The 24,260-nt window shown below is 44.9% G+C and overlaps 1 protein-coding gene across 3 annotated transcripts in view; it reads left to right on the top strand.

Moving 5' to 3' along the window:
* SGK1 (serum/glucocorticoid regulated kinase 1) overlaps positions 1–21,707 on the top strand; it is a 145,746-nt gene extending 124,039 nt beyond the window's left edge. The window contains exons 1-12 of one of the 3 annotated variants that reach the window (XM_008953022.6): positions 14,753–15,422; positions 16,380–16,455; positions 16,886–16,961; positions 17,396–17,500; positions 17,605–17,688; positions 17,808–17,939; positions 18,188–18,300; positions 18,646–18,769; positions 19,230–19,325; positions 19,782–19,937; positions 20,045–20,134; positions 20,526–21,707. In XM_008953022.6, coding sequence (XP_008951270.1) covers positions 15,305–15,422; positions 16,380–16,455; positions 16,886–16,961; positions 17,396–17,500; positions 17,605–17,688; positions 17,808–17,939; positions 18,188–18,300; positions 18,646–18,769; positions 19,230–19,325; positions 19,782–19,937; positions 20,045–20,134; positions 20,526–20,693 — 1,338 coding nt within the window. In that variant the 5' untranslated portion in view covers positions 14,753–15,304 and the 3' untranslated portion in view covers positions 20,694–21,707. Of the gene's footprint in view, positions 1–14,752; positions 15,423–15,679; positions 16,235–16,379; positions 16,456–16,885; positions 16,962–17,395; positions 17,501–17,604; positions 17,689–17,807; positions 17,940–18,187; positions 18,301–18,645; positions 18,770–19,229; positions 19,326–19,781; positions 19,938–20,044; positions 20,135–20,525 lie in introns of those variants that run through there. The other 2 variants (XM_008953023.5, XM_003827681.6) reach the window with 2 other exon arrangements.
* Positions 21,708–24,260: the final 2,553 nt, after the last annotated feature.

The raw sequence follows: 24,260 nt of genomic DNA, 5'->3' as shown, positions 1-24,260 counted from the left end.
TAAGCACCCAGATTCAGTAGTGTCATGTTCTAACAAGGCAACCTGTTTTAGACACTTACTATTATTCCTAGAAGTAATCCAGCTAAGTCTAGTGTGTCTGTTACCATCGTATGCCTCTTTCACATCTTATGTAAATGTACTTTCTAATATTTGTAATGTATGTAATATTAATTATTTAACATTGTTTTTAAGAAGAGATAGAAAAGGAATAGCAGTCCTGAGGGATTTTGCAAGGTCCCTTTCAACCTTTTAAAAACCTATAATCCTCAAGAAAATCAAAGCCCTAAGAAAAGATAATGGGAGGTGGGAAGAGAACAGTGACAAGGGGGGGTTAAAAACTGCGTATGCCAGGAAGCTTGGCGTGGTGGCTCATGCCTATAATCCCAGTACTTTGGGAGGCTGAGGTGGGTGGATTACTTGAGGCCAGGAGTTCAAGACCAGTGTAGCCAATATGGCGAAACCCTGTCTCTACTAAAAATACAAAAATTAGCCATGGCTGGTGGTGCGCACCTGTCATCCCAGCTACTTGGGAGGCTGAGGCAGGAGAATCGCTTGAACCCAGGAGGCGGAGGTTGCAGTGAGCTAAGATCATGCCACTGAACTCCAGCCTGGGTGATACAGCCAGACTCTATCTCAAAAAAAAAAAAAAAAAAAAAAGGAAGGAAGGAAGGAACTATGTATGACAGGGCCCCATTTCTGCTCTTTGATTGTTGTTTTCCCACTATAGAAGGAAAAGTCAAAAGGCCATCAGTTATGAATATAGGAGCAGATTGTAGATATAAAAACAGTACTTAGGGCCAGGTGCAGTGGCTCACGCCTGTAATTCCAGCCCTTTGGGAGGCCAAGGCGGGCCGATCACTTGAGGTCAGGAGTTTAAGACCAGCCTGGCCAACATGGTGAAACCATGTCTCTACTAAAAATACAAAAATTAGCCGGGCATGGTGGCGCGTGCTTGTAATCCCAGCTACTCAGGAGGCTGAGGCAAGAGAATCACTTGAATCCGGAAGGCGGAGGTTGCAGTGAGCTGAGACGGTGCCATTGCACTCCAGCCTGGGTGACAGAGTGAGACTCCGTCTCAAAACAAACAAACAAAAAACAACCAAAAAAAACAGTACTTACAATGTGGTAAAGAGAGAAAAGGGAATACTTCTGCTTTTAAAAAGGAAAGTCAGGGCTTATTAAATACCTTGCTAAACTGGATTTATGTTAGTATATAATAAGGTATATAAACAACACGATTTGAAGAATGAACTTTAACTAGGTCTATTGTGATGATCTGTGCTTGTGCTCTAAGGAATTAGATTTTTAAGCAACACTTTATGAGTTGTGAAATAGAATAATTGTAGATACTAATTGATGGAAATAGTCTTATCTATTTGGCACAATCATTTGCTCTAAATAAGTAGAGAGTACGATGTAATTTTAAGCAAAATTGTATAAACAAATAATAAGTAATATTATAGTAGTAGCTTCTTGAAGTGACCATGTTTATGTAGTTTATAAGGTCAGACATTACGTATGATCCCCATCTTTTGCTCACATCTGTTTCATTTATTCTCTGTAATTTTCTTGTGGTCTTATACAAAAGCTTATTTTCATTCTTTTAGATTCCATTTGTATCTTCTGTGAAATGATGATTAGGGAACAAAGTTGGTGTTATCAGACACACAAAAATATATGTGTATATTTATATATACACACATGCACATGCACACGTACACACACACACACACACACCTGTATAAGAGAGGTAGTTAATATGCAGTATCTGAAATGCTTAGCCCCAAACCATCAAACAATCCTCTGGGGATAACTAATCTTATTTGTTAAAGGGATTCTATAATCACAACTGAGAAACAAATAGTTTTATAAAAAGTGTCTGTAAAAAAAAATTGTCTGGGTTGCGTGAGTGGCTCACACCTGTATCCCAGCATTTTGGGAGACCAGGGTGGGAGGATCACTTGAGTCCAGGAGCTTGAGACCAGCCTGGGCAACATAGGAAATCCCTGTCTCAAAAAAAAAAAAAGAAAAAAAAAGAAATAGCTAGGCATGGTGGCATGTGCCTGTAGCCCCAGATACTCAGGAGGCTGAAATGGGAGGATGACTTGAGCCCAGGAGGTTGAGGCTGCAGTGAGCCATGATCACACCACTGCACTCCAGCCTGGGTGACAAAGCAAGACCCTGACTCAAAAAAAAAAAGTTGGCCAGGCGTGGTGGCTCTGAAATCTACTGTGTGCTAAGGAAATGAAGGTGTGGAATCCTCAGGAAATAAAAATCTTAGTGTTTATTGCTTAGTATGAAGTTGGTGCATTATTGTTTTCATGTCTCTGTGTGAGGTGAAGCCTGTGTGTCATACCCTCATGCTATGGGTAACACCGCTGAATTACTGATGCTATCATACATGTATATATCTCTATATATAAAATCAGAAAATCACACAAGTGGACAGCTGCAGCACAGTGGTCTCTTTCTGGCAGGTCCCTGAAGGACAGTGCTGAAAAGATACCCGCACAGTGAGCAGAACCTCGAGCACCTGGTTGTTCATTTTGCTTGTAAGGAGAAATGGCCAGATATGCGATTATATACCAATTTATGGGCTGTGGCCAATAGTTTGGCTGGATGGTCAGAGACTTGGAAGGAACATGATTGGAAAATTGGTGACAAAGAAATTTGGGGAAGTGATCTGTGAATAGACCTCTCTGAATGAGCAAAAAAAAAAGGTAAAGATATTTGTGTCCACATGAATTCTCAGCAAAGGGTGACCTCAGTAGAGGGGTATTTTAACAATCAAGTGGATAAGATGACCCATTCTGTGGATACCAGACAGCCCCTTTCCCCAACTACCCTTGCATCCAGTGAGCTCATAAAGAAAGTAGCCATGGTGGCAAGGATGGAGGTTATGGATGGACTCAGCAACATGGACGTCCACTCACTAAGGCCAACCTGGCTACAGCCACTGCTGAGTGCCCAATCTGCCAGCAACAGAAATGAACACTGAGCCTCTGATATGGCACCTTTCCTCGGGGTGATCTGCCAGCCACCTGGTCGCAGGCTGATTATACTGGACAGCTTCCATCATGGAAGAAGCAGTGTTTTGTCCTTACTGCAGTAGACACTTATTCTGAATATGGATTTGCCTTCCTTGAACACAATGCTTCTGCCACAACTACCATCCATGGACTCCCAGAATGCCCTATCCCCTGTCATGGTATTCCACACAGACACAGCACTGCTTCTGATCAAGGAATACATTTTATAGCCAAAGAGATGCAGCAATGGGCCCAAGCTCCTGGAATTCACTGGTCTTAACCATGTTTCCCATCATCCTGGAGCAGCTGGGTTAATAGAATGAATGGTGTAATGGCCTTTTGAAGTTACGGTGATGATTTTTTTGCGTGGCTGGTGCAAGGTTCTCCAGAAAGTTGTATATGCTCTGAATCAACATCCAGTATATGGTGCTGCTTCTCCCATAGCCAGGATCCACAGGTCCAGAAATGGAAGGGGTGGAAGGGGTGGAAATGGGAGTGGCACCACTCACTATTCCCCCTAGTGACCCATTGGAAACATTTTTGCTTTCTGTTCCCATGACTTTATGATCTGCAGGCCTGGAGGTCTTAGTTCCAGAGGGAGGAGTGCTTCCGGAGACACAACAATGATTCCATTGAACTGGAAGTTAAGACTACCACCCAGCCACTTTGGGATCCTCATGCCTCTGAATCAAAAAGCTAAGAAGGGACTTATGACGTTGGCTGGAGTAATGGATTCAAAATACTAGGGAGAAATTGGACTACTATTCCACAATGGAGATAAAGAAGTGTATGTCTGCCAGGCGCAGTGGCTCACACCTGAAATCCCAGAACTTTGGGAGGCCGAGGCGAGCAGATCATTTGAGGTTAGGAGTTCGAGACGAGCTTGACCTACATATTGAAACCCCGTCTCTACTAAAATACAAAAATTAGCCGGGCATAGTGGTGGGTGCCTGTAATCCCAGCTACTCGGGAGGCTGAGGCAGGAGAATTGCTTGAACCCAGGAGGCAGAGGTTGCAGTGAGCCGAGATCACACCAATGCACTCCAGCCTGGGTGACACAGTGAGACTGCATCTCAAAAACAAACAAACAAACAAAAAAAACCCCCAGAAGTGTATGTCTGAAATACAGGAGATCCCTTAGGATGTCTCTTAGTATTACCATGTCCTGTGATTAAGGTCAATGAGAAATTACAACAACTCAATCTGAGTAAGTCTGTGAATGGCCCAGACTCTTCAGAAATGTAGGTTTGGGTCGCCTGCCACATAAAGAACCACAATCAACTGAGGTTCTTGTTGAAGGTAAAGGAAATATAGAATGGGTGGTAAAGGAAGGTAGTATAAATACCAGCTATGATCACGTGACCAGTTACAGAAACAAGCACTGCAACTGTGATGAGTATTTCCTCCATTTTGTTAAGAATATGTTGTGCGTCTATGTACATATATTGATATCTTTGTTTTCATTCTTATGTCTTTATCATGTAACACATTTATTGACTTTATATCAGTATTTACAAGATTTATTGACTTTATGTCAGTATTTAAGTATTGTTAATTTTATATCATAGTATTTAAGTTATGGGATATCAGCAGAAGAGTAAACATCACCCAAGGACTTTACCTTGTCTTCTGGGGAAGGGACTGGTATGTTTTCTGTTGTACACAGAACAGGTGCATTATATTAGGTAGTATTATCACTTTGCTATTGTCTTTATTTGGAGATGAAGTGTGATACAAAGAGATGTGTATGGCTGCCAAGTTGAAAGGTGAGAACGTGTGATGGTTAATTTTAAGTGTCAACTTGACTGGATTAAGGAATACGTAGAGAACTGGCAAAGCATTATTTTGGGGTGTGGCCTTAAGGGTGCCTCCAAAGGAGACTGATGCGTGAGTCTGGGTGGACTAAGTAGAAAAGACCCGTCCCCACTAATGCGGGGACAGGGGGGTGTGGGGGGTAGTGTCCAATCGCCTGGGAGCCTAGATAGAACCGTGGGTAGGTCACTCACTCTCCCGGAACTGGGATACATGCTTCTTCTCCGGCCTTCGGACATCAGGTTCTCCAGCCTTTGGCCTTTGGATGCTAGGACTTACACCAGCAGCCCCCGGATTCTCAGTTCTTCAGATTTGGACTGAGCCATGCTAGTGGCTTCCCAGGGTCTCCAGCTCGCAGACAGCCTGCCATGGGATTTCTCAGCTTTCATAATTGTATGAGCCAATTCCCCTAATAAATCTCCTCTCTTCTCTTTCTCTTTCTCCATCTCTTTCTCTGTCTCCCTCTAGATATATCCTATTGGTTTTGTCTCTCCAGAAAACTAACACACACACACACACACACACACACACACTCATAGAGATATGAAAGTGTAGTTTCATATCTTAACTTGGCACTAAGCATTTGTAACACTTGCATATGTGCTGTGGCTTTTGTCATTTCTGACAACCTGATGGCCATTCTGCTATGGCTTTAAAACTACTTTGTCCAGGCTGGGACTGCACAATAGGGGCCCTTTTATCAAGTCCTTATCATTGTGTAGAGAAGGCTATTTTGAGAGGATATAAAGGGATATAAAGTAGAAGGGGGTTGTGCTAAATGTTCATTCAGGCTTTCTGGCAATACAAAAATTATGGAGAACTTCATGGCTGCAAGACAGGAAGAAAACAGTCTATGAGGTGACTGTGTCATCCCCTGGCAGGAAGAAAAGTTCTAAAGTTCTTGAGGAAAGTTGGTTGGATGACAAGAGTAAAACAGGTTACAATGGCATACTTTTCTATAAGCCAAATTCATATGATATCGTCCATAGAGGGGGTTTAATGCAAACCATTATGAAAGCATTTTATTTCTCAAGCACTTCCTGTGGGCTAGGAACTCTCCTGGGCACCAGGGATGATGTAGCAAATAATATAGATAATTATTCCGGCCAGGGTCGGTGGCTTATGCCTATAATCCCAGCACTTTGGGAGGCTTAGGCGTGCGGATCACTGGAGCCCAGGAGTTCGAGACCAGCCTGGCTAACACCGCAAGACCTCATCTCTACAAATAATACAAAATATAAGCCAGGCATGGTGGCACACACCTGTGGTCCCAACTACTAGAGAGGCTGAGGTGGGAAGATTGCTTGAGCCCGGGAGGCAGAGGTTGTGGTGAGCCGTGATTACAGCCCTGCACTCCAGACTGCGGGACAGAACAAGACCCAGTCTTAACCAAACAAACATGATATCCCTATCTCATGGAGACTACTTTCTAGTTGGGTAAATCAACAATAAACCCAGAAAAAGTCACATAGTAAAACTAATATGCAGAAAATTGAAATAGAGTGAATGACAAAGAAAGGTCAGCTGCTGGCTACTTTTGGTCCACTGTGTCACTGTGATTTTTTTTTTTTTTTTTTTTTTTTTGAGATGGAGTCTCACTCTGTCACCCAGGCTGGAGTGCAGTGATGTGATCTCGGCTCACTGCAGCCTCTGCCTCCTGTGTTCAAGCAATTCTCCTGCCTCAGCCTCCCAAGTAGCTGGGACTACAGGCGCGCACCACCACGCCCGGCTAATTTGTGTATTTTTTTTTTTTAAGTAGGGACGGGGTTTCACCATGTTGGCCAGGATGGTCTTGATCTCCTGACCTTGTGATCTGCTCGCCTCAGCCTCCCAAAGTTCTGATATTACAGGCGTGAGCTACTGCTCCCGGCCTGTAAGTGATATTTACTGGGAGATCCGAATGACAAGAAGGAGCCAGCCATGTGAGCCTGAGGAGGAAAGCATTCCAGGTGAAGGGCACAGCAAAGACAAAGTCCCTCGGGCAGACACTAGCTTGGCCTGCAAAGGGAACAGAGAGCACCACAGTGGTACAAACCTGGAGGGAGGGGGAAGGTAGGAGGAGAGGTCAGAGGGGCAGGCAGCGACCTGATTAGAGAATGTTAGGCAGGTGAGAGACACAAATTGTGCTGCCTGGCCTTCAGGGAACTCAAGGTCCAGAGAAACACCTGAGATTTAAATAACTAAGCACACAAATTCCTGACCGAAGGATCCAATGCCGGGGGTGGGGGGTGGGGGTGGGGTGGGGGTGGGGTGGGGACAGGTTCTTCTAAAGGATCAGCTGGGTGTGGTACATTATTATAGGAAACCATGCCAGGAGAGTAGTTCTGGGCCTCCAGAAGTTCCTTCTGGGTTTATTTTTTTTCCCAGACATCATAGAACTGTACAAAATCAGAGCTGCAGAAGACTTTCCAGCACATTCCTCACTTGAAAAACTAGATAATCTAAATGATCAAACGTGCCCAAGGCTGTACTTTAATGACATTAAGGCATAGCGGGGCCTGAGGAAAATCAGAAATGTCTATAAGCTCACCTTTGCTTTTGGGAACGTGCAGTTCCATTTTACAAAATATAGACCACACCCTCCCTGAGTACAGCAACGCTGCCCATCATGACATCCTTGTTAGATTCAGGGCTTAAGACAGTGCCTGTCAAGAACCCATTCACATTAATGGGTACAAAGTACAGCTAGATAGATGGAATAAGTTCTAGCATTCGATATGGCAGTAGGGAAATCAGAGTTAACAATAAGTTATTGTATATTGCCAAACAGTTAAAAGGGAAGAATTAGCATGTTCTCAACACAAAGAAAAAATAAATGTTTGAGATGACGGATATCCCAATTATCCTAATTTCATCATTACACATTGTATACATGTTTCAAAATACCATGTTACCCCAAAATATGTTCATCAACTTATATCAATACAATAAATCAATAAATGAAAGAGGTGCACCACAGAGATCTGAATGATTAAAACTAACAGAGGCCAGGTTCAGCTGGATCTTGTTCCTCTTCTCATTCCTGCAGGATAAGCTTATTGACCTAGAAAAAGCATGATAAGTATGACCGGCCTCTGATCTTCTTTCAATGACTCCACCCTCTCAATAGGTCTATATTTGCCTTCTGTTGTTTCCTCGAGCAAGTAAAAACTTTCTTGAGTTAGTTTTGGTTTGCTCTCCACTTTTTCACACTAAACTTCAGTCTTTGCCGCAAACACTTGGTAAACAAGTCTTTATTCAGTAATCATGGCATTTCGTTTCTTGATACAGCACATTCAGGAGCACTGTCTGTGAGGGAGACTGAATGGAGGAGGGGGAGGTTGGATTATCATTCAGGCCTTTCACGGAATTCCTGTCACATAGGCCTCGCCTTGGCCCAGCAGATTAAGTGGCCCATGCTGTGCAAGTGCCTTACTCACAGCCCGTAATTACTTGATGTATTGTTTTGATTTGTTGGAACCCTTTGCACTGTGCGACAGTGTTGTTTGTACTTGTGATGTGCGTAGGGTGGGGCTGGCAAATATACACAGATCATATTTTCTACTTAAAACTCCAACATGAGAGAGGCGCTTACTAAATTCTTTATTTCCTTTTTTTTTTTTTTTTAGACGGAGTCTCGCTCTGTTGCCCGGGCTGGAGTGCAGTGGCATGATCCCGGCTCACTGCAACCTCTGCCTTCCAGGTTCAAGTGATTTCTGGCTAATTTTTGTATTTTTAGTAGAGACGGGGTTTCACCATGTTGGCCTGCTGGTTTCGAACTCCTGACCTCAAGTGACCCACCCACCTTGGCCTCCCAAAGTGCTAGATTACAGGCATAAGCCATCACACCTGGCCTATTTCCATTATTTTTCATAACTTATATGAGGCAGGTATAACTCTCCCCGCTATACAGATGACAAGATTAAGGGTTAGAGAATACCTTGTCTAAAATCTCACAGGTATGGCTAGGCACGGTGGCTCACACTTGTAATCCCAGCACTTTGGGAGGCTGAGGAGGACAGATCACTTGAGCTCAGGAGTTCGAGATCAGCCTGACCAACATGGTAAAACCCTGTCTCTACTAAAAATACAAAAATTAGTCGGGCGTGGTGGCAGGTGCCTGTAATCCCAGCTACTTGAGAGGCTGAGGCATGAGAATCACTTGAACCTGGGAGGCGGAGGTTGCAGTAAGCCGAGATTGCGCCACTGCACTTCAGCCTGGGTGATGAAGTGAGACTCCATATCAAAACAAAACCAAAAAAAAAAACTCACAGGTAGCAAGCCTCAGTTGTCGCCAACTAGACTGACATCCCCATAACTGGTTTTTCCATTGCTGGTTACTATTACATGTATCTTTTGTTGTTACAACTGGCACACAGAGTTTACAGGAAACAGTCCTTAAGTCCTTAGGGGTGGCCCGAGCTTCTGTTGCCTCCTTCTAGATTGATTATAGGCTCAGAAATGGGAGAGACTTGGGCCGGGCATGGTGGCTTATGCCTGTAATCCCAGCACTTTGGGAGGCTGAGGCAGGTGGATCACTTGAGGTCAGGAATCCGAGACCAGTCTGATCAACATGGTGAATCCCCATCTCTACTAAAAATACAAAAAATTAGCCAGGCATGGTGGCGGGCGCCTGTAGTCCCAGCTACTCAGGAGGCTGAGGCGGGAGAATTGCTTGAACCAGGGAAGCAGAGGGTGCAGTGAGCTGAGATCACGCCACTGCACTCCAGCCTGGGCGACAGAGTAAGACTCCTCCGTCTCAAAAAAAGAAAAAGAAAGAAAGAAAACAAACGGGAGAGACTTGGAGAGAGATTTATACTGAGCAAATCAAAGCTTTCAGGTTTCACTTTAGTTTGACAAAAGATGTCCACCAGAAATCCAGACTCCTTATTTACTATTGGCCCTTTGTAAATAAAGTGGGGGTGAAAGAGAGCCCTTTATATTGCCTTCGTGTCAGTTACACCTTTAATATGTGTGTCTTAGGAAGGATTCTGGCTGCTGGACTTGTGGGGGAAGTAGATGCCCACGTAGGTTTACCTTGGAGAGAATGGAGAGGAGGCCGACCAGGCCAGATATTGCGGGAGGCCTCTCACCCCAAAGCTCTCAGACCTGTTTCTTGTTTGAATGCTTGCCATTTTATCATTGCAAATTAAATTTTTTGAGTTGACAAGTGGCCTTTTGAAATGCAAATGCCTAACAGTAAAGGCAGGCCAAAAATATATGGCTTTCAGTAAGGCCAGGGTCCTTTTTTTTTTTTTGGAGATAGGATCTCACTTTGTTGCCCTGGCGAGAGTGCAGTGGCAAGATCTTGGCTCACTGAAACCTCCAACATCCTGGGCTCAAGCGATTCTCCCACCTTAGCCTCCCATGTAGCTGGGACTACAGGCGTGCCACCATGTATGGATAATTTTTGTATTTTTTGTAGAGACAGGGTCTCACTATGTTGCCCAGGCTGGTCTCAAACTCCTGAGCTCAAGTGATCTTCCTGCTTCAGCTTTCCCAAGTGCTGGGATTAGAGGTGTGAGCCCCTGCACCTGGCCACCACAGTCCTCTTGAGTTTACCAATAGTATTAAATATTGACTTACAAATTTTTCCAATTTACTCTTCTGTCCAGACCAATGTATCATTTTTCATAATCTTATGTAAAGTTCTGTGGACACCATTTTCCAGGTCAATCCTGAGAACCAAAAATAAAGTTGTCACATACATACAATTCCTTACCTATCATATTGCATTCTAGCTGATTTTTTTTTTTTAATCATTGATTGGATTATACTAAATCAGACATTGACAGCATTGCCAAGATGGAGATGGGTAAGTTTTCAGCCTGAGAAAGATCTGTTTGTTTCTTGCTATGTAGATTCTCATTCCTCAGGTGAGGCGCAGTGGCTTATACTTATAATCCCAGCACTTTGGGAAGCTGAGGCAGGAGGATCATTTGAGCCCAGGAGTTTGAGACCAGCCTGGGCAACACAGTGAGACCATGTGTCTACAAAAGATAAAAACATTAACCAGGCATGGTGGCATGTGCCTGTGGTCCCAGCTACTCAGGAGTCCGAGGTGGGAGGATCACTTGAACCCAGGAGGTTGAGGCTGCAGTGAGCTGTGACTGTACCACTGTACTCTAGCCTGGACAACAGAGTGAAACTCTATGTCAAAAACAAAAACAAACAAACAAAAAAAGCTTCTCATTCCTCCCATGTCAAGTATTCCCACTGGCTTCTCTTTAATTTATCCCCTGAATGACATAAAAAATTTACTACCAAATCTTGTTCCTACCCTCCCATCAATTTTCCTATGGGCTCACTTTTTAGAAGGAATGGGTGTAGAATACTATCACCTCTGTCTTGGAAAAAATATAAACCCTGCGATAAATGAAATAATTAGTTTTGTGGGTTTTAATAACTTTTAACACTATGATTAGAGATAGCGTTCTCTTAGTTATCTACTGTATCACATTCTTATCTTTATGCATGTCAAATTTGACAATTATGAATATGGAAGGTAATAATTACTATACAACCTGTGTCTATAAATAGACATTTAAATAACCACCATTGCCAGTGACTTGTCTATAATAGCTATAATGAATAAACTCATTTGTCATCATCATTTTCTGTAAAAAAAAAAAAAAAAGACATGCCTTTGCTGACAACCTTCAACAAAAACTGATCCATTCAGTTTCTCTCTAGAGTAATAATTATGTTTTCTATAATTATAATAATTATGTTTTCTGGTATTTCTATGAGCTTTTTTGAGGGTGTTCCAGGGAAAAGTTTCTGTGAGCATCAAACAATGAATCAAAAAGTATGGGAACTTAAACTCTGCATAGGATTGTTCTAAAATTGATGGTACTTTGAACAATATGAAACAATTATATTGCCTTGTTATCAATGGAAGATAACATACCTGGGGAATCATGACCATTACAGCTGATACATTTAAGAAATGTCTTGAGAGTGAATATGGTTAAGTCCTTATAAAAAATATTTTTCAAAATATTTTCTCTAATATGTTGAGAAATATCAATAATTTATAAGCCTTTTAAAATTAAATGGAAAAAGTCATATCTTTGTGAAGCTCTCAGGTTTTAGCATTTATAGTCCATCAGACTATAGAGTGACAAAGAAATAAAAAAATAAAATAGAAGAGTGAAAATAGAGAAATAAAATAGAAGAGTGAAAAAATTTTTTCTGAAGCATTAAAATGCACATGCACTGGGAAACGTTTAGTTTCAGTGCAAACTTTTCATCCTGGTCAGTCATTCCTACTTGAGGGTTTTGACTGCAGTTTTCCCAGCACCGAGACATAAATGTGAGACAATTCGCTTGGAGGAGTGGGGAGGTAATTAGCCTATCTCCTATCAAGCCGTCTATATTTTCTATGACTGCACAAGGTGTTGTAGAGAAATTCCCTGGACCAATAGAACCTTAGGAGACAAGTGGGGGAAGCCGCGTATATGGAGCAAGTTCTCCCAGAGAACTCGATCGCCCTCTAGGTTGCATTTACAAACAGTTCGGGAGGCTACTCTGACCACTTCGCCACCAGGGAGTATGAGGAAAGGGGCCGGATTCCTCCCAGTAGGAGGACTATCTGGACCAAAGAAAGAGCCTGGCGACAGGAAGGAAGAACAGATCAAGCGTTTGAATAGCAGCTACAGGGCAACCTAATGCCTGTGCAGTGTTAACAGGCGCGCGTCACACACAGCTCCCCCGTCTCCCCCTCTCCGCAAGCACCCCTCCGCCGTGTGTCACCTTCCTGTTCGGAAGTCTTAGTAGGTTGCTGGGACAGAACAGGGGGCGCCTGCTCCACCCATCACGTATCCGGTTGGAAGAAAAGCCAGTCTCAACAACTTGATTCTCTCGGTTAAATGATAAGTTTAGCCGACCACCCGTCTCCAAGTGCTGAACATTAGGGTAGGGGAGGAAGGAGCACATCAGACGTTCCCTTTCTTTTCCAACCACAAATCATACGGTTGCATCTATTCTCTGTTCCGCGTAGAGCCCTCCGACCTGAATGCCACGTTCCTCCCGGAATGCATGCCACAGAGCCTCTGAGAAAATAAATCCTGTGCATGTGTTTTGAATTTTTTCCGGACTGATTTGTGAGAATAATCAGTTAAGTTACATTTCTTGTGTGCGTGCTGGGGGTGTAATAAAGCTAGGACACTGATGACTGTAATTTTCTGAGTGATGTCGCAATGGGGAGAATAAATGGCCCAGTGTTGAACTTTGCAGCTTGCTCCCTTCCTGTACTTAAATTGCCTTGATATAAAGTGGGGTTCATAACAGAACAGGGATAGCCGTCTCTGGCTCGTGCTCTCATGTCATCTCAGAGTTCCAGCTTATCAGAGGCATGTAGCAGGGAGGCTTATTCCAGCCATAACTGGGCTCTACCTCCAGCCTCCAGAAGTAATCCCCAACCTGCATATCCTTGGGCAACCCGAAGAATGAAAGAAGAAGCTATAAAACCCCCTTTGAAAGGTTCGTACTTACCGTACTATATTTTGCAGATGCCTCAGAGGATTTGGGGTTACTTGGCATGGGGAAGGCACATAAGGTGGGGTGTAGGAGAGGGTCTCTGGTTGTAGGTTTCTTAATTTAATGTTTGAAAACAAACATGCAAAAGTCTGTGTGCAGGTTGATGTTTCTGGGCAGCCTGAGCAAAATTTGCTCTCTCAAGACTGAAAGGAACCAGGTGGGAGCAGAGCTAGGCTGGGCTAGGCTAGTTGAATGGTGGGACATGACATATGGGTGGCATTGGCAATAACAAAGTCACATTCTATGAAGATTCCCTGCAAGAGGAAGCAGACATGGGCCAGTTACTGTGATTTGAAATTGCCTAAACATTGCTTTAGGTTGGCATGTCAATTTCAGGTACTAGTAAGTGGTTTTTTTTTTGTTTTTTTGTTTTGTTTGTTTGTTTGTTTTGAGACGGAGTCTTGCTCTGTTGCCAGGCTGGAGTGCAGTGGCGTGATCTCTGCTCACTGCAACCTCCGCCTCCCGGGTTCAAGCAATTCTCCTGCCTCAGCCTCCCGAGTAGCTGGGACTACAGGCGCGCGCCACCACGCCTGGCTAATTTTTCTATTTTCAGTAGAGACGGGGTTTCACCATGTTAGCCAGGATGGTCTCGATCTCCTGACCTCGTGATCCGCCCGCCTCGGCCTCCCAAAGTGCTGGGATTACAGGCGTGAGCCACTGCGCCCGGCCCCAGTAAATGCTTTTTATAAGTGTGGGCACTGAGCAAACTTTCCCAGCCAGACTCCAGGAGAGAGAATGTGTGTTTCCCTTCTCTCGGTTTGGGACTTTTGCAACAAAGCAAACCAAGTAGTTGAGACTAGAGCTCACTTTAGGGCAAGTGGGGGTGGTTTTGCCTGCAAAACAAACCCCTGCCCAAGACCAAGGAAAAGGCGTTTCACATGCTATTCCTGGTTTGACAGCTGGTATTTCGGGACTGTGCCAGATCCAGTAGGCAACTTTAAAATGGCAGAGCCTTTGGTAGCAAGAGGTCATGGCAGGGCAGCCACCGCAGACAGCAACAGCGAGCGCCAGGTACCTGGCCCTGCGAATAGTGGTAACTTGTAACTGTCCGCTCCGGGCCCAGTCGCTGTGCTCGCGGCTTCCCGGCCAGCACTGGCTCACATCCCCGCGCCGGCGGTCAGGCTGCGGCTCCCAGACATCCCCCAGCCGCGGGGTTACTGGAAGGCACCGGCATCGCTGCTCTGCAGAGCCCGGGCCGCCGCCTCCAGCTTCCCTCTCTTCCCTGCCTTCTGCAGCGGAGTCACCCGGCTAATCTTTCAGGATAAAGTCACAGTTTATGTGGGACTCATATAAAGAAAGAGCGAGGTGGCAAAACTAAGAAGCCCTGGGGCAGCCTTGAGTTAAACCCAGGGAGGGTAGGGACGATTTTAAGACCATGTATCATGACCTGCAGGGTTTTCAGGTGGGACAGCGGGAGAGGAGCAGGCCCCACAGAGGAATCGAGGATGCCCGGGTCACGCCAGGTCGGCCCCCGGGCAAAGCTACCCCTCCCTTCGCTTGTTACCTCCTCACGTGTTCTTGGCATGGCAGAGATTAAAAATGCAAGGAAAAAAATTACATGCGGAACGGACAAAATGTTCTCAGAGATTACTTCAGAAAAAAAAAAGTGAAATGCAGATTGTACTTCTTCCTTTAGTGCAGAGACGACTTTTATTTCCGCCCCCTCCCCTCCACATTCCTGACCTCTCCCTCCCCCTTTTCCCTCTTTCTTTCCTTCCTTCCTCCTCTTCCAAGTTCTGGGATTTTTCAGCCTTGCTTGGTTTTGGCCAAAAGCACAAAAAAGGCGTTTTCGGAAGCGACCCGACCGTGCACAAGGGCCATTTGTTTGTTTTGGGACTCGGGGCAGGAAATCTTGCCCGGCCTGAGTCACGGCGGCTCCTTCAAGGAAACGTCAGTGCTCGCCGGTCGCTCTCGTCTGCCGCGCGCCCCGCCGCCCGCTGCCCATGGGGGAGATGCAGGGCGCGCTGGCCAGAGCCCGGCTCGAGTCCCTGCTGCGGCCCCGCCACAAAAAGAGGGCCGAGGCGCAGAAAAGGAGCGAGTCCTTCCTGCTGAGCGGACTGGGTAAGCGCCGCCGCCGGCCCCGCTGGGGGCTTGGCTCACTTCCCCAGAGCGGCTCGGAGGCAGGGGCCGGCTTTCGTCGGAGTTCTCGGGGCCGGGGTCCCGGCGGCGGGAACGGGAGGACCTGGCAGGCGAGGTCGCGCGCGGAGGCCTGCGCCCCAGGGATAAACCCCGGAGGGTGGCGCGCACCGCCGGCTCGGGCTGGGGAGGAGGGTGGGGGTCCGGCCGCAGGACGGCGCCTGGCCAGGGAGAGGGTATCTGCAGGGACAGTGAGCTAAGCCACCGTGGCCGCCGCGCACCCGCCGGGAAGCGCTTCGGCGCTGCGAACCCGGCTTTCTCCGGCGGCGGAATAAATGAGAGAGGTGGAAAACTACCCCGGGCTCTCCGGCCCTCCCCGCCCCCTCCGCCGGCGCGTTCTCTCTCTCCTGCCCCAGGAGCCGATGGAGACTGATAACGGCCCTGCGCCAGGCCGTCCCCGGGCGGTCCTCGCGCCCCCGCCCGGGGCTCGCCCTCTCAATGGGGACAGAACCGCCCGCCGCAGGCAGCGTAGCCGCCAGCAAACCGCGAGGCCGTCGGGGCGGGGCGAGGGGCGAGGCGAAGGGCGGGGCCACTTCTCAGTGTCGCGCAGGCCCCGCCCCCGCGGCGGTGCCTTGTTTATAGGGCCGAGCGCGCGGCCTGGCGCAGCATACGCGGAGCCGGTCTTTGAGCGCTAACGTCTTTCTGTGTCCCCGCGGTGGTGATGACGGTGAAAACTGAGGCTGCTAAGGGCACCCTCACTTACTCCAGGATGAGGGGCATGGTGGCAATTCTCATCGGTGAGTTCAGGAATCTTGTGGGACTTCTGCTCCAGGAGACGCAAAGTGGAAATTTTTTGAAAGTCCCGGATCAGATTAGTGTGTGTGGCGCCGGACGTTATGAAGCCGTCTAAACGTTTCTTTATTTCTCCTCCTTCATCCACAGCTTTCATGAAGCAGAGGAGGATGGGTCTGAACGACTTTATTCAGAAGATTGCCAATAACTCCTATGCATGCAAACAGTAAGTTTGACCGGATTTGAGGAAATAACTAGTATAGTTTGAATTTGCCAGCGGTAAACATTCTCATCACGGCGTTTATCGGGAAGGCGAAGACTTCTTCTGGGGTGGGGATCTCATTTCTCCTTAAATTCTAATATATTTGACACATTTTAAACATTAAAGTTAATTTGCTGATTTGGCTTGAACTGGAGATGTAAGATAAATGGTTCGTGTCGGCCGAATTCACGGCCTTTCTCCATGAGCAACAATCCTTATTTCTGTATTTAATGGGGTTTATTATTTTCTTTAACTGACTAATGTATTGGGGTATTTTCAGTTTAAACAGTGAATTATCCGGGTAGAAGTCGGTAGAGCCAGAAACTCACTTTTGATGTTGGTGTGCCCCCTAGTGGCGAGCTGGATTCTAAATCGTGCCCTTTATTCTCTGCAGCCCTGAAGTTCAGTCCATCTTGAAAATCTCCCAACCTCAGGAGCCTGAGCTTATGAATGCCAACCCTTCTCCTCCAGTAAGTTTTTGTATGTGCCGTGCATCTGTGGAGAACTGTAAGGGAGTCAGTTAGTATTCCTACATTAATGGATTAAAATAGCATTTCTAGAAATTAGTATCAAGGCAGGAATGCTTCATTATGGCATAACAAGTGATATAAATATTTAAGTATTGAGTCAGAGTATTATTTTTTTTCCTGGGCATATTTTACTTCCAAAGTGGTTATTTTAAAAGGCATATTTCATAAAAAGGTTTTATCTGTCTGAAACAACATGATTGTGTGCAGTTTCCATACTCATTTGAAATGTGATGAAATGTAGTTTTGAATGTTTATAGATGTATGGTCATTTGCATCAGTCATTTGTAGATGTAACATTTTCTACATCGTTTATATTATAGATGTCTTCCTTTGAAGCAATGGTATTAAAAGAAATTCTTTTTTTTTTTTTCTAGCCAAGTCCTTCTCAGCAAATCAACCTTGGCCCGTCGTCCAATCCTCATGCTAAACCATCTGACTTTCACTTCTTGAAAGTGATCGGAAAGGGCAGTTTTGGAAAGGTAATTTCAAATCTGAAGATCTTTTGGTACACTTCCTTCGTGTCCTCTTTTACATTCTCCCTGGATGAGGATAGAAAAATGATTTTTTTAAATTGAAATTTCAGGTTCTTCTAGCAAGACACAAGGCAGAAGAAGTGTTCTATGCAGTCAAAGTTTTACAGAAGAAAGCAATCCTGAAAAAGAAAGAGGTATGAGATGTGCTTGATGGGGCTGGCATTGGCGGTAGACACTCCTTGAATAATCTTGATCCTGGAATGTTGGTGCCAAGTTGAAACATGCCACTAAATCTGAATCGTCATTTTCCTAGGAGAAGCATATTATGTCGGAGCGGAATGTTCTGTTGAAGAATGTGAAGCACCCTTTCCTGGTGGGCCTTCACTTCTCTTTCCAGACTGCTGACAAATTGTACTTTGTCCTAGACTACATTAATGGTGGAGAGGTGAGCAGGGGGGATAGAAGTCAACTCTTAGTGTCTCTGCACAGCCTGCTTTGTTTTAGTTTGAGAAAAAAGTTTTCAAAGATTTTTGGTGGGGAGAATGTTACCAGAATTAGCATTTCCTTCAACCTGTCAGGTTTATAGTTAATAGATTACTCGGGGCCACTTCCTGCAGTTGTTCTTTTGCTGTATATGTCAAAACTAATTAAATTCATTTGCAACCCAGAATGACTTTGTTCTGTCTCCCGCAGTTGTTCTACCATCTCCAGAGGGAACGCTGCTTCCTGGAACCACGGGCTCGTTTCTATGCTGCTGAAATAGCCAGTGCCTTGGGCTACCTGCATTCACTGAACATCGTTTATAGGTAAGCCTGAGAGCTCTTCAGGCTACCAGTTTTGGTATAAAGGAGACGGAGCACTGGCTCTTTCATAGGGCCTTAAAATAATTTGTGTTTATGTGCAACTTGGTTGCCTAAAACCAGATCCCCTAGCACGTGAGCTGGCTTGACTTAAGTGCCAAGGGGGAACCAGCCAAGTAGGATTGTGCCTAATCCAGAATAGATGAGCAGAACAAGGGCTTCCTTTTTTCTTCAGTACACAACTACAGTGAACCTAAAATGCCTCTAATACCTTTAGCAATTATCTTTAAGAGGATATCTTATGAAGTGAAATTAACTTGTGCAACTACTTTTCTATTCACTTTTTTACAGAGACTTAAAACCAGAGAATATTTTGCTAGATTCACAGGGACACATTGTCCTTACTGACTTCGGACTCTGCAAGGAGAACATTGAACACAACAGCACAACATCCACCTTCTGTGGCACGCCGGAGGTAGGCGCTGTCTTGGTTTGGTGCCTGGTTTACCCCCGCCTTCCAAGAGAGAGATGTACAATCATGCACTTAACTACCAAAAAGAGTAAACTCCTCTCAGAGACTTCTTAATACAATTCAGTGCAAATAAAATACATTTGCTGTTTGATGTAGCATGAGAAATCCCAAGTCCTTCTGTTCCTTTACTGAAAAGTAGCTGTTTGTAAGTAAGATCTGCATCATAAAAACTTTCTAAATCCCTAAGTAAGAGATATCAAGTGCCCAGCAGTTTCCTAAATGTCAGTACACATAGGTAACCAGTCACCCTCAAAAAGTCCAGCAGTTTTATCAGGAAGGAATCTAAAGATATATATCTTCCAAGCTGGCTCTGGGTCTCTCAGCTTTTTCAAACTAAATGTGTGGTCGTGGGATTGCTTGCTTTCGCAGGTTCTAAACTCTGTTTCCCTGGTCTGTTTTTCAGTATCTCGCACCTGAGGTGCTTCATAAGCAGCCTTATGACAGGACCGTGGACTGGTGGTGCCTGGGAGCCGTCTTGTATGAGATGCTGTATGGCCTGGTGAGTGGCACATTGGGAACCATGGAACACTGCCTGCTCCCTACAATATTGTCTTCACACAGCCCATGCTTGGCCATTGTGTCTTGCCCTTACCAGTACGCTTATCAAAAGCAGCTAAGAGGCATATTGGTTATTTTATATTTCCTAAGAATAATCACTTACCTGGTTCTTTTGTGCATTTCACATTTTACTAGATAGGACCACATTTAACCTGTGTGGTGGTGAAAAACTACCACTTATTAACATCTACCCCCTCACCCTCCACACACACACACAAACACACAGACCGGTTGCAAAGTAGACACTTAAATAGCAAGGGAAAAGAAAGCATTGAGGTGGGGAGAGTTTCTCAAATCGAGCCTAATATTTGTTGCAGTTTATATCTTTTTCTCTACTGGTAATATATGCCATATGAAACTTCCAATTAAGTCTAAAGTAATTGTCCCCTTCTTTCAGCCTCCTTTTTATAGCCGAAACACAGCTGAAATGTATGACAACATTCTGAACAAGCCCCTCCAGTTGAAACCAAATATTACAAATTCCGCAAGACACCTCCTGGAGGGCCTCCTGCAGAAGGACAGGACAAAGCGGCTCGGGGCCAAGGATGACTTCGTGAGTGATGTTTTCCTGTTCTCCTGGGCCAGCTGGGACGTGCACTAGACCTCCCTGCCCTTATTGAATGCACCTGTCTAAATTAATCTTGGGTTTCTTATCAACAGATGGAGATTAAGAGTCATGTCTTCTTCTCCCTAATTAACTGGGATGATCTCATTAATAAGAAGATTACTCCCCCTTTTAACCCAAATGTGGTGAGTATCTGTCTCTCTTCTAAGTATAGAGAAGCCCAAAGGGCATTTATTTTAATTCAGAATTGTCTGGGGGAGGGTTGGAAGGAATACATTGACAGATGTTTTCTCCATAAACCTGTTATTTTACCTACATAAAAAGTACATTTTTGTGTCCCAACAAGGCTCCCATAATTTTTAAACACATTTATCAATTAGAAGCATCAAAAGGCAACAAGTGAACATTATTGTTATGTTTAAACTGTGTGTAGCCTTTTGAGATTTTGTGCTTGAAGTGGGTGATTATGGAAGTTGATATAAGACTTAAACTTGGTATTTAAAACCTGGTCAGGATTTCCCTGTCCTGTGTCTAGTGTGAGTTCTTGACAAGAGTGTTTTTCCCTTCCCGTCACAGAGTGGGCCCAACGACCTGCGGCACTTTGACCCTGAGTTTACCGAAGAGCCTGTCCCCAACTCCATTGGCAAGTCCCCTGACAGCGTCCTCGTCACAGCCAGCGTCAAGGAAGCTGCCGAGGCTTTCCTAGGCTTTTCCTATGCGCCTCCCACGGACTCTTTCCTCTGAACACTGTTAGGGCTTGGTTTTAAAGGATTTTATGTGTGTTTCTGAATGTTTTAGTTAGCCTTTTGGTGGAGCCGCCAGCCGACAGGACATCTTACAAGAGAATTTGCACATCTCTGGAAGCTTAGCAATCTTATTGCACACTGTTCGCTGGAAGCTTTTTGAAGAGCACATTCTCCTCAGTGAGCTCATGAGGTTTTCATTTTTATTCTTCCTTCCAACGTGGTGCTATCTCTGAAACGAGCGTTAGAGTGCCGCCTAGACAGAGGCAGGAGTTTCGTTAGAAAGCGGACGCTGTTCTAAAAAAGGTCTCCTGCAGATCTGTCTGGGCTGTGATGACGAATATTATGAAATGTGCCTTTTCTGAAGAGATTGTGTTAGCTCCAAAGCTTTTCCTATCGCAGTGTTTCAGTTCATTTTCCCTCGTGGATATGCTGTGTGAACCATCGTGTGAGTGTGGTATGCCTGATCACAGATGGATTTTGTTATAAGCATCAATGTGACACTTGCAGGACACTACAACGTGGGACATTGTTTGTTTCTTCCATATTTGGAAGATAAATTTATGTGTAGACTTTTTTGTAAGATATGGTTAATAACTAAAATTTATTGAAATGGTCTTGCAATGACTCGTATTCAGATGCTTAAAGAAAGCATTGCTGCTACAAATATTTCTATTTTTAGAAAGGGTTTTTATGGACCAATGCCCCAGTTGTCAGTCAGAGCCGTTGGTGTTTTTCATTGTTTAAAATGTCACCTGTAAAATGGGCATTATTTATGTTTTTTTTTTTGCATTCCTGATAATTGTATGTATTGTATAAAGAACGTCTGTACATTGGGTTATAACACTAGTATATTTAAACTTACAGGCTTATTTGTAATGTAAACCACCATTTTAATGTACTGTAATTAACATGGTTATAATACGTACAATCCTTCCCTCATCCCATCACACAACTTTTTTTGTGTGTGATAAACTGATTTTGGTTTGCAATAAAACCTTGAAAAATATTTACATATATTGTGTCGTGTTATTTTGTATATTTTGGTTAAGGGGGTAATCATGGGTTAGTTTAAAATTGAAAACCATGAAAATCCTGCTGTAATTTCCTGCTTAGTGGTTTGCTCCCAACCGCAGTGGTTTCTGACTTCAGGGGAGTATAGGATGGTCTTAAAGCCAACCTACATTCCAGGCCTTTTTAGCAGCATTTTATGGTGTCTGTCATTCATAAATCCATCCAAGGAAATCCTTTGCAATTTACTCATCTTGCAAGGATTGCTATGAAGTAATGCTTCCTGTATTTATTACCTGTCCTGTGAAGTTGGACTATTTGTCCTGACATTTGGCTTGTCTTCGGTTACAGGTAATTCTTTCCAGAAATATTTGAAAGCCTACTCTGGGCTCTATTGTGAGTGCTCAGGATATCATAGTGGACAAAGCAGACAACTTCGCCCTTCCACAGCCTGATGAAGAAGGCCAACTTAAAGCAGTTAGTTGAGATGGAAATTGAGAAGTAGTCTGTGAAGTTTAGGAGAATGCCACTCAAGAGGGTGAGAATTTTTTTTTTTTTTTTTTTTTTGAGACATGGTCTTACTCTGTCGCCCAGGCTGGAGTGCAGTGGTGTGATCTTGGTTCACTGCAGCCTCCGCCTCCTGGGTTCATGTGATCCCCCCACCTCAGCCTCCTGAGTAGCTGGGACTACAGGCGTGCACCACCATGCCTGGCTAATTTTTGTATTTTAGTACAGATGGGATTTCACCATGTGGGCCAGGCTGGTCTCGAATCCCTGGCCTCAAGTGATCTGTCTGCCTCGGCTTCCCAAAGTGCTGGGGAGAATGTTTTAAATAAGTGGATATGTTCCCAAAAAGCTGACCTGGCTGGGCATCTGGTTCCTGAGAGTACCTAGAGTTGACCCAGGTCTAGAGTGAGCTCAGTAAAGGGACCCTGAAGGAGCTCATCCCTAGCTTGGACTGAAGCTTCTTGAGCCAGTGTCTACCTAGCACCCTAAGGGCCCAGCAGGCTCTGGGGCTGCGTGGCAGAGCCCACTCCTAGTGCTCACCCCACTGTGATATTATCTGTGGGAGAAAGCGAGGTGGCACCATCCTTGGAGATCTTGAGTCCAAAGGTTTGGACTTTTTCACTCTTCTAGGCCTTCCACACAAATACTTAACAAATAATCAGGGAATCCCCAAACAGTTGATGTTGCTGCTGCCTTAATTGCAAAAGCACCCTGTAGGCCTGCTGCACCCCCGCTACCCTGACCTTCCAGTTCACACAGGGATTTCCCCAAGGGAAAGCTGTGAGCTTTTTTCCTCTTATCCTTGCTCTTGGGTCTCACCTCACTTTGCCTCAGTCCCCCTCTTCTACCCCACAAGGTTTCCAAGGGCCAAACAGGTGTTCAGAGATAACCAAGTTCTTCTCCCTCATAATCTAATGAAGGAAGAAGATGAAAGCGAGTCGATAGCTTTTTGCTCAAGGTGGGCCACCGGTCATGCTCTGCTGTTGACTTACTGCTCTACAGGCATTAGCTACGTGTTCAATTCCCTACCGGGCCCAGTTGACAAATAAGAGTCCAAAGCAAGGCCAGGCGCGGTGGCTCACGCTTGTAATCCCAGCACTTTGGGAGGCCGAGGCGGGCGGATCACGAGGTCAGGAGATTGAGACCATCCTGGCTAACATGGTGAAACCCCGTCTCTACTAAAAATACAAAAAAATTAGCCGGGGGTGGTGGTGGGCGCCTGTAGTCCCAGCTACTTGGGAGGCTGAGGCAGGAGAATGGCGTGAACCTGGGAGGCGGAGCTTGCAGTGAGCCGAGATCGCACCACTGCACTCCAGCCTGGGCGACAGAGTGAGACTCTGTCTCAGAAAAAAAAAAAAAACCATGCATGTATTTTCCTATTAAAGATTGATGCCGGCTCTAACATAGAGACTCATTGCATATTCCCCCTCATTCTCATTCTCAATAACAGTTATGAATTCCTCCTCGAACAAAAAGTGCTTAAATCTCATTTTCATCTGAACACAGTTCAAGTGGGCTTAGGAATCTGCAATCTAATTATAGATAACTCAGATGGGCCAGTCACGAGTTACAAAGCTTTTTTTTATGTTTTGAAGGTAGAATTCTGATTTATTGGATTATAGTCCATCACTTCACATAGAAGATCTGAATTGTGTTTCTCCAGAATTGAAAGGTGCCAGAGGAGACCCAAACATTGTCACCCAGATGGGAGATAAGATCAAGCACAAGTGGGTGGGAAGAGAACAAGGCAAGAACAGGGAAGTCAAGAAAGAACAAGAGATCAATAAACAAATGACAAATATTTACTAAGCACTGTACTGTCAAATAATGTGTGTGCAGAGGTATCTTTTACCTAAGGGAGTGGGGCATATCCCTGCCAGCACATTCCCTGAGCCCCAGCCAGCCTGCCTTTGAGCACGACAATTGATTGGAAAAGGGATAATTGTCTTCTCCATAGCTCTCCAGCCGTAGGTCTACTCGAATATGGGTTTGGGGGAACCAATTCAGCTAAGATTCTCATAAGCTAAAATGTGTCTAAAACCACTGCTAC

The sequence above is a fragment of the Pan paniscus genome, chromosome 5 (assembly GCF_029289425.2).
Source record: "Pan paniscus chromosome 5, NHGRI_mPanPan1-v2.0_pri, whole genome shotgun sequence".
NCBI lineage: Eukaryota > Metazoa > Chordata > Mammalia > Primates > Hominidae > Pan > Pan paniscus.
Note: the sequence above shows the minus strand (reverse complement) of the source record. Positions and strands in the feature narration are given on the sequence as shown.